Source organism: Scardinius erythrophthalmus, assembly GCF_964197995.2.
Source record: "Scardinius erythrophthalmus genome assembly, chromosome: 18".
In the NCBI taxonomy this organism is placed as follows: domain Eukaryota; kingdom Metazoa; phylum Chordata; class Actinopteri; order Cypriniformes; family Leuciscidae; genus Scardinius; species Scardinius erythrophthalmus.
This window is the reverse complement of record NC_138238.1, coordinates 29372467-29384930: the sequence shown is the minus strand read 5'-3', so window position 1 is coordinate 29384930 and position 12464 is coordinate 29372467. Positions and strand designations below refer to the sequence as shown.

The window sequence follows — 12464 nt, the reverse complement described above, 5'->3', positions numbered from 1 at the left end:
ACCGCTCACAACCCGCTGCAGAAGGTACTGCTTTATCCCCAGATGTTTGAAACAGCAGACTGTGAAATTACAAGGAGCATCGCAAACCCATCAGTGCAGGAAGAACACTAGTAGGCTTTTAGTGTAAACATATATCCTTTGAACCAAGAGTCACATGGGGAACATAAGAGGACATACATTGAAATGGGAAAAGGATGTTAGATTTACGGTCTCTTTTTGTCCTGGCTGTTTTTCTACTCTTGCAGCAAATATAGCTATAGTGCTTTTGAAAACAGATACATTGTCCATCCTCTACATGTCTGTTTCACCATTTCATCTACCTGTCAAAGTTTTCAGGCTGGACCATGAATAATGGCTGAGCAGCATCTTGATGATAAATATTTCAGTAAGAGAGCTGTTTTGCCTAATTTATTTACAAAGTATCTGCCATCTTAACTTTGCCAGTGATCACTACATGCAAAAAGATAAACAGGATAAACAAATAGTATATTGTCTCATGGGAAATTAAATGCACCGCACAGATAACAGATTTCATCTGCAATATGCCGCTGTAACTTATTACAATAACTCATTTGCAATGAAATTATGTTTTTATTAGTATTTCTTGCTGCTACAGCTGCAAATTTCTTCAGTGTTTAATGTCAATGACATTTCTACATGTACATGCATTTGTTCATTTTTTGTTATAGAATGTTTTGGTTCTCCCTCAAAAAACAATCAATACCACTGCATGTCACCATGCGCATGTCACACATTTAATGCCGACACGGCTGGTAAGCCCTTTGTTTTCAGTGAACCATTTGGCATCAATATTATAGCATTATACATTTATTTTCTCAAACTATTTGTATAATTTTGCCAGCTGAAATGAGGCCTTGCTGTTTTTTTTTTTTAAGAAAGATTTATTATATATTGGTTAAACCCTACATTTAATTGGCTGTTTATATATTATGTAATATACAGTATATTGAGCACATACACCCAAAACCTAACCACTTCTAAAAATATATAAAATACATCACAGGAATATGAAAAATAAACTCAGAATAATTTATATTATTATTATAATTTTTTCTTTTTCTTTTTTTTTTTTAAAGATATAAGTATTGCACATGACTCATTCTGAATTCAAGGAGCTATTGGCTGTCTGTCTTTCCTGTCTGTGCCCACCTTCCCACTGTCCCAGGCTCACATGGCAAGCTGCCTCAAATTTCCTGCAGACATGCGGTCAGTGTCTACGAGGTGTACTCCCAAACAGACTCTTAAGCATGACATCCTCCTCATAGTACTCTCCAGAAAACTCAAGGCAGCCTTGCTTAATTTGGAAAACTGATAAATGAGATGCAAATCGATTTTGATACAGAGTATACTCTGCTACAAGGGCTTTACACAATTCATTATAACTGCTAGAGATTGCTGGGCTCTGCCTTTCACTGAAACTATGGATAGCTTGTGATGTCATCTAACTTAGAAGGAAGATTTTGTCTGCCATAGTGGTTGCAGGGAGGTACGTCAAGGTACACTAAAATTGACAGCTTTATGGTAAAATTTAATGTTGTTTCCTGGGGTCTGAGGATTAAAAACCTCAACTTATTGTGCTACTTCCTTAAGCAAATGTAGCCTGTTGCTAGATTGTAGCATCCTAGCCCAGAGGAAAGAAAAATCAAAAATGAGATCTCTTTAAAGGGGTCATATAATGCCATTTTTGTACAAGTTATTATGATTCTTTGGGGTCTAAATGAAAAGTTTGTAATACACTTTAATTAAAAATTATCATTAGAAGAAAAGGACTAATTTTAAGAAAACACTAATTTTACCTGGTCAAAAACAGCTCTGTTTTCAGCATGGCATTTAAGTGCATGTGTCTTTAAATGATAATGAGCTTTGCTCACCCCGCCCTTCTGTTCTGTGCGTACACAGTTTGTAATAACACAATAACCATAACGTGTTGTTCATTATAAACTTGGGATTATGAATTATATTGAGAACGTTGTACATAGAAAACATGTCGTAATGTACCTGAGTGTAAACCTTAGCCACATTCATCGTGAAGCGTGCAAGCGATTTGCAAAGATTAATATAAAGGTTAATAAAACGTTACACTCACTTCTTCTGGAGGTGCAGCAGGAACACGAATAGTTGGTACCGATCCTTTTTTCAGGAGCAACTTCTTAACAAAACCAGCTTTATACTGACCCTCCTTTATAAAGTAGTCTGGTGAGAAATGACTCACGCAAACATGAAAGCATTGACGTTGATCGTGGGGAATATTCCCATCGAAAACAAAACTCAGCCACTGTGTCTTCAGCGGTTCGGATTTAGGAACATCAAAATGACTGGTGTGTTCGTTATTACACCCAAGAACAGAACATCACAATCGCTTAGACGCCATTCTGCTCCAGCGTATCAACAATGGCGGACTATGATGACAGCTCGCTCAGGGTGGGTCTGTGTTTAAACACTGCTGTCAATTAACAATCATGGGAGGGGCGTCCGACCATGTGACGGTCAAACGGTTTGATTTGAGACGGGGGAAAACATATAAGGAGATTAAAAAAAGACCACTGGATGGATTTTTATCATTGTATGATGGTTGTGTACAGGCACTGCCAACACACATTTCCGTACAATCAACTTGTAAAAGTGCATGTACCATTATATGACCCCTTTAACATCTCAAGTGTTTCTCCTAGAAAAAAATTAGGTTACTTTAACATAAAATGGAGACTTTTACTTGAGTTTTCTGCTTCTCACACTTAACTCCTGAGAAAAAAAAAAAAAAAAAAACTTTAACACTCTCACAATTGTCTCCTCTAAAGATTCAGAGGAGAACTCAACAAATCACACACTGTGCTCAGATTTTTTTTCCTTACATGTACATATTAATAATCTTTCAGATTTTAATCCTTTAATTTTTCATATTTAATTATAAACGTTTGTGTGCTGCTGCCCATCCCTGTATGTGTAATAAGAAAAGTGTACGTGCACTGTGGAACCGCCTATAGGTGCATATTACTAACCTGCTCTTTAAATAAAAAAAAATAAAAAAATACAGTTGGTCAATGGCACAGTCTATTTCAGTTGCCTCAAAATAGGCAACAGTTGCCTCAACAACGCACCCGAACACACGTGACCATGTCAGTTTTCACACTTTTTAAGCTCTGGCTTCCTGGCTCTCAGTGATAGACTGCAAGCTTTTTGTCTCTGATGACAATCTGCATGTTTTTGCTCTTAACCTCAGATTATCCATATGCAAGTCAGTCAGCTCATTCCAAAGTTCTTGGAATTTAAAATCCAAATCTTCAAATCTCTAAATCACTGATCATGGGGAGGGAATGATGTCCTGGTTGGGTTGGACAGGCCAATTTAGTGCATTTCAAAACTGCCAGGTTCATGTTCATCTCTCTTGTATAAAACGGAATATGCTTTTAGCGCAACTCACTTGAGATTTTGTTTAAGTTTTGCTGGTTAACAGCATGGCTATGTTGGTCCACCAGCATAACTTAGGTTCGACCAGTGGAAATTCCTGCAGTGGTCTCTAGCTAATATATATAATATTAACTCTTTAAAAGGCTTTTTTGGTCACTTTTAGACAGACAATTTTAAGAAAATTACATAGCATATCACTAGGTAGAAGCAAAAATACATCCCTGTCCTTTTAAATGTCTGTGTTGAAAGAACATGTTTGGCTGTTTAGTGAAGCTGATTGCTGTAGCCTATTTTTTTATTTGTAGCTTGGTAAAAAAAATTGCCGATCAAATATTCTTTATCTCTTCTCTACATAATTAAGGTAGTTGGTACATTATCAGTGGTTGCAGTTCAAAATAATATCAGTATATCTTGATAGTGGTTGGCTCGGTTTTTTTTTTCCAACAGAGACAAAAGTCTCTGGCTATGGATTTTCCTCTTCCCATTCTCTCCATCAGACTCTCTTTGGCAGTTTAATTAAATCGTCAGATTCGGCATGTTTGGGAAAGAACAGTAGTGGTTCTGACGTTTTCACGTTATATTTTATGATACTACAGTGGTCAAATGACAAACAAGAAATACACATTCTGAGACATAAAATTAAATTAATAACTAGGAATTTTGTTAACATTAAATCATCATTCTCTCAATTTTACCTCAACATTTTGGATAGGCTGTGCCTTTCTTGCCTCCACTGAGCCGCTACTGAATTTATGTTTGAGATGTTTTCAGCAAAGTTCTTCTAAACAGCACAGAGAGTTTGCCTGTGGTTTGAATTTGAATATGAATAATGATTTGACATTAAATATGTTCACCAATTATGTTCACAAGGTTGAACATATTGTACCGTTACTATCAGGGGAAGTTGCAAATTCTTGTCGAACAATACATTTTCTTAAAATTTCCAGACTCAAAATATGTCAGAGGGGTTCAATCTTTGTTCTCCTATTGAAAAACATATTGAAAACCATTTCCATTGCCTTAATTGGCTTGCCATTATTTATATTTTATTTAAATACCCCAATCTGATGCAATAATACCCAGCTTTCCCAGCATTTCAGATACTGCTTTGAAATTGCTTGTATATTGATTGTTTCATATTCTTCTCTGAGTCCCCCTTTCCTCAATGTCCTGTGCTTTAAAATAATGATTATGCCATTTTATTTTGTTTCTTCCTTTTCACAATCTCTCTGTCCCAATGTTTTTTTTTTTTATTTTTTGTTTTTTTTTAAAGACAATCTTAACTCAACATAATAAAAAAAAAAAACTTGTAAAAAAAAACATTGAGCTGCCTGGATAAGCTTTGATAACACTTTACAGTGTCCTTGTTACGTTACATGTACTTATTGTAGGAATAACAGCAAATTATGCAGAATTACATGCAATTTACGCTAAACCAAATCCTAGTCCTAACCCTATTGTACATGTTGTCAATTGATATTACTTAGTACTTTAATGTATACTGTACTTGTTACACTGTAACAAGAACACCTTAAAATAAAGTGTAACCACAGCTAAAGCATCCTGAGTGTAAGGGAAGCTTATACGTGACTGATATGAAACACTCTATATTGACGCTCCTCACATGAAACACAAATAAGACTTGACTCACAACTGATCTCAATTGAGGTTGATGTTAGCATGCTGCTAATCTAACGTCAAATTAACAAACAAACCATATAATAGCACATTCAGAAAAATGTATTTAATTACAATGAACAAGTTTTTAATCTGTTGCCTTGGATATCTTACAAGGCATCTTAGAAGGCAGTAGCATCCCTACTATATAGGTAGGCAAACTAACCTTATTACAAATGTAATAAGTAATCAATTTACTATTGATTCATAAATACTCATGATTATTCTTTGTATTTTGTCTCTTTGTGAGTGTAGGAGATCAGTGATGCTGAGATTATGGAGTTGGCCCACAGTTCCTTGGGAAGGATGACCGTCGTCAGGCAGATTTTCCCTCTCTGGAGAGACAGCAGTGTGAGCTGTATGAGGAACAACCACCGCATCTCCTCACTGCTTTGCGACCCTCAAGAGGGCTACCTGCAGTCACTGGAGGTCAGTAACCATAGAAACTGCATCATCGCCATGTAGGAGATGGCATTCTCAGTTTCGGACAATGGGACCCCAGAGTCTCTCACAGCATTTTCAATGTTATATTTTATTTTAATTAGGCGGTTTTTTGCTAATTTATTTTCAACTTGTTCCTATGTGGGTTTTCATTCAAAGATTTTAGTTTTTGGGGAAGATTTAATAAACATGGTAAATTAGTGTGAGAGCGCAATTCCAAAACAGCTCAGATGGGAGTGGAAAGTTCTGCATGTGATCTACAGACGACGCGCAAAGTAAAGAACACAGACGCAGTCAGATCATTTCCATAATGACCAACGCGATCTACCAGGTAGGGTCTGGTTTAAAGGTCCCGTTCTTCGTGATCCCATGTTTCAAACTTTAGTTAGTGTGTGATGTTGTTGTTAAAGTATAAATAATATCTGTAAAATTATAAAGCTCAAAGTTCAATGCCAAGCGAGATATTTTATTTAACAGAAGTCGCCTACATCGAACGGCCCGTTTGGACTACATCCCTCTACTTCCTTCTTTAATGACGTCACTAGAACAGTTTTTTGACTAACCTCCGCCCACAGGAATGCTCCCTCAACTCTACCGAAATTCGTTTATGTACTTGCGCACTTCTAATAACTTACTGTGTTTACTCAGCTCTTACGGTGATTTTCTGAAGTAATCTTTTGTGTGATGTACAATAAACTTTATTAAACTCATCAGTATATGTTTGATCATCATTCAGACAGCAGACTTGTAGGCTATTAATAAATAATGGATACATACAAGCAGATGACAAATATGTTATAATAACCGTAATTAAACTACTAAACTATACCTGTTTCATCTCTATACAGCACTCTGACTCTGTAGGCATTATTGTATGACTCGAAATGAACACCGTTACTGAGAGTTTCTGATATTATCATCATTTCGTGAGATGAAATTGTCCTGAGAGACTGAGCGCGAGCTCATGAAGCTCCGCCCCCTGGGTCATCCAGCAGCAGCTTATTTGCATTTAAAGGGCACACACTAAAACAGCGCGTTTTTCTGGGCCCCAAAAAATGACAATTTAAACATGCTGTAAAAAATGATCTGTTGGGTATTTTGAGCTGAAACTTCACATACACACTCTGGGGACATCAGAGACTTATTTTACATCTTGTGAAAAGGGGCATAATACGGGACCTTTAAGACCGGTTATAAGGCGGGTAAATAATGGCTCAACGTTGGCACCAGTACATTGACGACCGCAAACCTCAGTAAATCACCTTGCGTCATTCATTACTCTCCTCCCATAAATTTTGCACCTGAAAGGGAAACAATGCATCCTACAAATGCATATGCAGTAAGGTATATGGTATAAGGCTTTTCAGAGCAATTTTTCGCTGTGTGTCTTTAGTAAATCCTGACAGTAGTTTTTTAACGGCAAAAGAGGGTTTGCGCTGGCGCAAGCTGTTAGCAAATCTGTCCCTTAGTGTTTTGTGCAATGGTCTTTTTATTTAAATTAATTAAATAATTAAATGATGTAAATGGGAGTGAATAAAAAAAAGAACAACAGTAAAAGAACAAGATTCTGTAATAAATTTGAACTTTGCAAATAATATTGTTATTTTAAAATTTGCATTCAAAAAAGAGTTAATGTTTGCATATTATGCATGAAAACAACAAAATGTTTCTTCATTGTGCACATTCAGTTATGAGTTGCATGAATCATAAATAATCATCCTGTATTTTCCATTCAAAATGGTGAAATGTGACAAAACGTTGAGTAGTTTGCATCACAGAATATTACTGATGGTTACACTATGGCAGTTACAGCCCTATATAAAAACCTGATTGTTGTTTCCAAGTGTTTTCCTTCTCTGCTGTGACGTCTAAATTTCTGCTTCTCGAAACCCCTTGAATGCACATGAACAATAGTTTCATAGTAGGAAACAGATGGCTGAGCTTTGCACCGCACATACTCTGGAGTCTTACTCCTCAATTATTCATGAAAACGAGGGTTAAAATGTTCTATGATGTTTATTCACCTTGACAAAGAAAACCACTAGTTCACAGCGGTGACAAACCTGTCAGGTTTTTTTTCTGCAAATCTGCAGTGTCAACATGAGCCACCCACCTTTGTGTTTTTTTTTTTCTGTCACTCCAAAAACCAGAAATCACTGGAGTCACCCGCGCAGCTTTTGCTAATACCTCCAACATGCCTTAACTGATGGTCAGTCTCAGTAAAGTGTGACAAATGTCTTCCTGTATGGACCTGTCATCTCAACTGGCTGTCATTCACTGATCAGGAAGTGGTTGTTCGTACAGGAAGGACAGGTGTTATTTTATACATCAACTGGAATAATGACTGCACCTAGCAGCTTGTAACACTCAGCAGATGTCATACTTGGATGAGAAACGGAATTTTGATTTGAATCCGGTGGGTCATGGACAGAGGAGAGTTCCTGATGCACTGTCAGCAGTCAGTGTGTCTTAGCCCATAACTTGAGTTAAAGCTTTTCTTAATTAATACATCTCTATTACATTTTTAAGAAAAATATTAAACAAAAAGGTGAACGAATTGCCAGTAAATGGTTGACAAGGTCATGAGAAGGTCATATTTTCCTTCAAGTCTGTTGATTTGTGCAAGTAGGCTACATTTGAACATTTTACTAAGAGATTTTAATAAAAGACGTAATCAGGGTTGGATGCAAGTTTAAGTTCTTTGTTGCAGTGATCGTTGTTGTTGTGGTTAAGTTGTTGTTGTTGTTGTTGTTGTTGTTGTTGTTGTTGTTGTTTTTAAAAAATATATATTGTCAACCTAAATTTAATATATATATATATATATATATATATGTGTGTGTGTGGTTAATATATGAATAATATTTAAGCTGTAGAGAGAATTGTCACATGTTGTTCTGTTTTGTTTTTTGTTTCTTCACCGTGTTTTGTTCCTGTTTTGCCTGTGTCCCCACTGCTAGTTTGTTTACATGGTTATTTATTGAGTTTGCACATGTTCCTAAATTACATTGATCATCCACTGTCGATTTAAGCCCTGCATGTGTTTCTTTGTCCAGTATTGTTTGTATAAAAGTGGTTGTTCTATAGTTTATCTTCTGACTCCTGAGTGTTCTGTTTAGAGTTATTAAAGACTCTAATTTCAATTCCTTCTTCATGTATGTTCTACATAAGACCTACCCTTACAAGAATTAAAACATAATAATAGCTTTCATGTCTAGTTTTTTATTGTTTAAACCAAAATGTGCATATTTGCTAATATAGTGGAGTAGCTGAAACACACAGTTGTGGACGGACCAAGCAAGGAACCCTAATAAATCATGATAATGATAAAAATAATTAATGTTATTGTTCCATAATAGATTGTAAAGTCATTATGGTTCCACTTCATTCCACTTAGATATCATATCATACCTCTCTTCCCAGTCTGTCATTAACACCCAGTTTTGTTCAGGTCTCTATGAAGTCCCTCTTTCCGAAAAGAGCAATGTCCTCGGACTGGTCAACTGGGCCAGTGTGTTTTGATTGGACAACAACTTCTAGCATGTTTAAGAAATGTCACGGCCCTTACCATGACCAAAATTTTCAACACGCAACTATAGTAACTCATCCAGGCCTAGCCCCTTTTTTTGTGTATGCCTTGGGGAATAAATAAGGAATACTGTGACATGTACGTCCCCAGATGAAAACCCAAAACTACAATCATTTGATACAATTTGAGCATTTAATACAATGTGCTTGCTGTTTACATGTTAATGTAAGTACAAAGTTGTTAAAGACACCTATTACAAAGACGACTCATCATTATTTACACAAACAGTATGTCAGTGGACAACACATAAGCACCTATGTTGTAGATTGACCCAAAAGTTCATTCAGTGCAGTTAGCTTTTGACACTCCCAAAACCACATCTATATTTTTTGTGATCTTAAGACGATATAATCTTAATTGTCAAATGGGACAAAAGGAAATATACTTTCCTCAGGGAGTCATAACTAGAAACATTTAGCCTATGAAATTATTTATTATTAGACTCTCAGATACAACAATAACTCCAATTATAGCTGCAGATGCAGATGAAATTACAGAGAAATTGATTCTGATCTGGTGGACAGTTCTCCACAGGGTGTAGTTAACATACATCAATGAACATATTTACAGCTCTTTAGTTTGTCTCTGTAAATACATATGTGTAGGAGAACTATTATGTGACCATTTGTCAGGTTAGAAAAGGGTGCTTATTTTTCTAAAACCCCCGTGGCTTTATTATTTTAAATAAAGGTAGCTACTTTCTTGACCCATGTTTTGTATCCATAATAGTGATTCCCCCGAAATCTGAGAACCTAAAATATGGCTGAAAAGAAAATGAGTTGTCAGTTTCGGCTGAAAAAGTTTTGGAGGGCCAAATTATTGACTGAAACGGTAGAACTTAATTAGTGATTCTCCAATGGCATGTTTTGACTGTGTCAGTGTCTATTTCTGCACAAAAAAAGTGAATAAGCGACAAAAGCAAAACATGTCACATGTGTGGATGCTAGGGCTGGTTTGACTATATTGATTTTTAATTTGTAAGATCTTCAGTTTGATGAACCGAGACATTATTCTTACCATCCAATAATCTCCATATGATTTGTGTTTTGTTAATGTTGATATGAAACAAAGCCTGAGCTATCGACTTCTTTCAATTTTATAATGAAATTCAAACAATAATGTTGTTTTGATCCGTGAACGGATCTCTTTCTCTTCTTTATTACTAGTTAATACACAAAATAAACATGAATGAACATCAGAAGGTACAGTATGTTGAAAGAAACATTACAACTTACTGAAATGTATCATGTCTCGTGTATTTGCTCAGTGTTTCAACTGTGGAAAAAACGTCAATAAAACAGTCACATACAGTAACGTTATATTTACGTCAGGAAAGCAATTTAATTTCCAAAGCTCGCTAGAAAAAATAACACTAGAGATGTATGCACTATATTACATGTTCATTATATTTTTACTTAAACTGTTGCCTTCATTATTTAATGTATTTTTGAATAATTATGTCATGAAAAAAAAGTTTAAACATTGAATGTGCAGTATAAAACGTTTATACGCAAGTCAGTTTATTTTGTTGATTTAGAGTGTTGATTATTAAATAAATGTGATTAAATAATTGATTTAAAGGAATAGTTCACTTGAAAATGAATATCCTGTCATTATTTACTCACTCTCAAGTTGTTTCAAACCTGCACGAATTTCGTTCTTCTGCTAAACACAAAGGAAGATATTTTGAAGAATGTATGTAACCAGACAGTTGATGTACCCCATTGACTTCCATAGTAGGAAAAAAAAATACTGTTAGTATTAATAGAAGTCAATGGGGCACATCAACTGTTTGGTTACCGACATTCTTCAAATTATCTTCTTTTGAGTTCAGCAGTAGAAATAAATTCATATAAGTTTGAAACAACTTGAGGGTGAGTAAATGATGACAGAATTTTCATTTTGAAGTGAACTAATCATTTAATAAACATTGTTTTTGGTTTAAATTTTCTGCCAATCGAAAACTTTAATTTCAGTGTTTCATTTAAAAATTAATTTTGATGGATCAAAAATAGTATTATATATTATTTGGTTGTTTTGATTCCAGGTGTCCAATCTGTACCTTTATGACAGTGTGTTGATGTTGGCCAACGCATTCTATCGGAAATTAGAAGACCGGAAGTGGCACAGCATGGCCAGCCTCAACTGCATCAGAAAGTCAACCAAGCCCTGGAATGGAGGCTGGTCCATGCTGGAGACAATCCAAAAGGTATGAAATGTTTGATGTCAAGATTTTTTCAGAAACTCTGTTTTGCTGTTTGTCACACTGTTGGGGGGCTATCGCATTTAGCCTGCAAGACTAAAAGTGGCAAGATAGCGAGTATTTGAATAAAAGCAACTATGACAAGATGATAGCCTCCATTGCTTTACATCAAGTCCCAGACATGTGGCTTTTTGAAATGCAAATTGCTTTCATGTAGGTTGTTTCCTGACTTCCCCTCTCACTGCTGCAATCACTTTTCTTTTAAACTCAAGCACAGCGGTCAAGCTGAGATAGCTGGTTGTCCTCACACAGAACTCTCTCAAGGGCCACTGAAAGCTGCACAATAGCTGGTGTGGTGGCCACAGCAACTGATGTCTCATCTTACGAGCTCATGTCTCTGTGAGCTCTCAGGGGCAGCAAGCGGTCTAGAGTGTGTTCCTCATTTCACGCCTTTTTAACTTTATATGAACCACAAAGAACTGCAAGAAACCTCTAATCGGCCATGAGAGGGACATGGACAAGTGAAGCCATGGATAGATTTGTCTCTGAAACTTCCTAAACTTCCTGTAGGCCTTTCATATAGTGATGCTTTTCAAGCGCTGAGCGACCCACACCACTCTAAACAGGTGGCCCAGTTAGACCAGTAAAGAAAACATTAAGAAATCTGTTCAAGATAAATTTAGTCTACTTTTAAAGGCTAGTAAACAAATAAGGGTTTATGACAGTTTCATTTTAATATTATTTATATATCATAGTTTGTGTTAACATTGAGTTTGTTTTTTTATTGACATTTTTTTCAGTATTAGCTAAAATTATTTAAAAATATTTTTTTCCAGGTTTTTTTTAGTCGCCAGACTATATATATATATATATATATATATATATATATATATATATAGGGGAGCGCGGGGCACAACCTAACGCGGGGTTAGTTGTAACACGCTTGTTTTAAATACTTCCGCACATGCTTGGATGACGAAACTTTGTTTATTTACTAGTTGCCATATCAACACTATATAGAAAAAAAAAAAATCCGCCAAAATTATTTTTTTGGGGAAGATATCCATAGACATTTATTAAACCATAGCAAAAGTAAATTTCTTACTTACGTTAATTTTTCATCTCTAT

At 35.7% G+C, this 12464-nt stretch overlaps 1 protein-coding gene across 1 annotated transcript in view; it reads left to right on the top strand.

Moving 5' to 3' along the window:
* The window catches only part of grid1b (glutamate receptor, ionotropic, delta 1b), a gene marked incomplete at its 5' end in the record, with an annotated part of 528834 nt that overhangs the window by 428734 nt on the left and 87636 nt on the right, over positions 1–12464 (top strand). Inside the window, 2 exons of the mRNA XM_081391989.1 lie at positions 5362–5535; positions 11181–11342. Of these exons, the coding sequence (XP_081248115.1) occupies positions 5362–5535; positions 11181–11342 (336 nt within the window). The remainder of the gene's footprint in view (positions 1–5361; positions 5536–11180; positions 11343–12464) is intronic.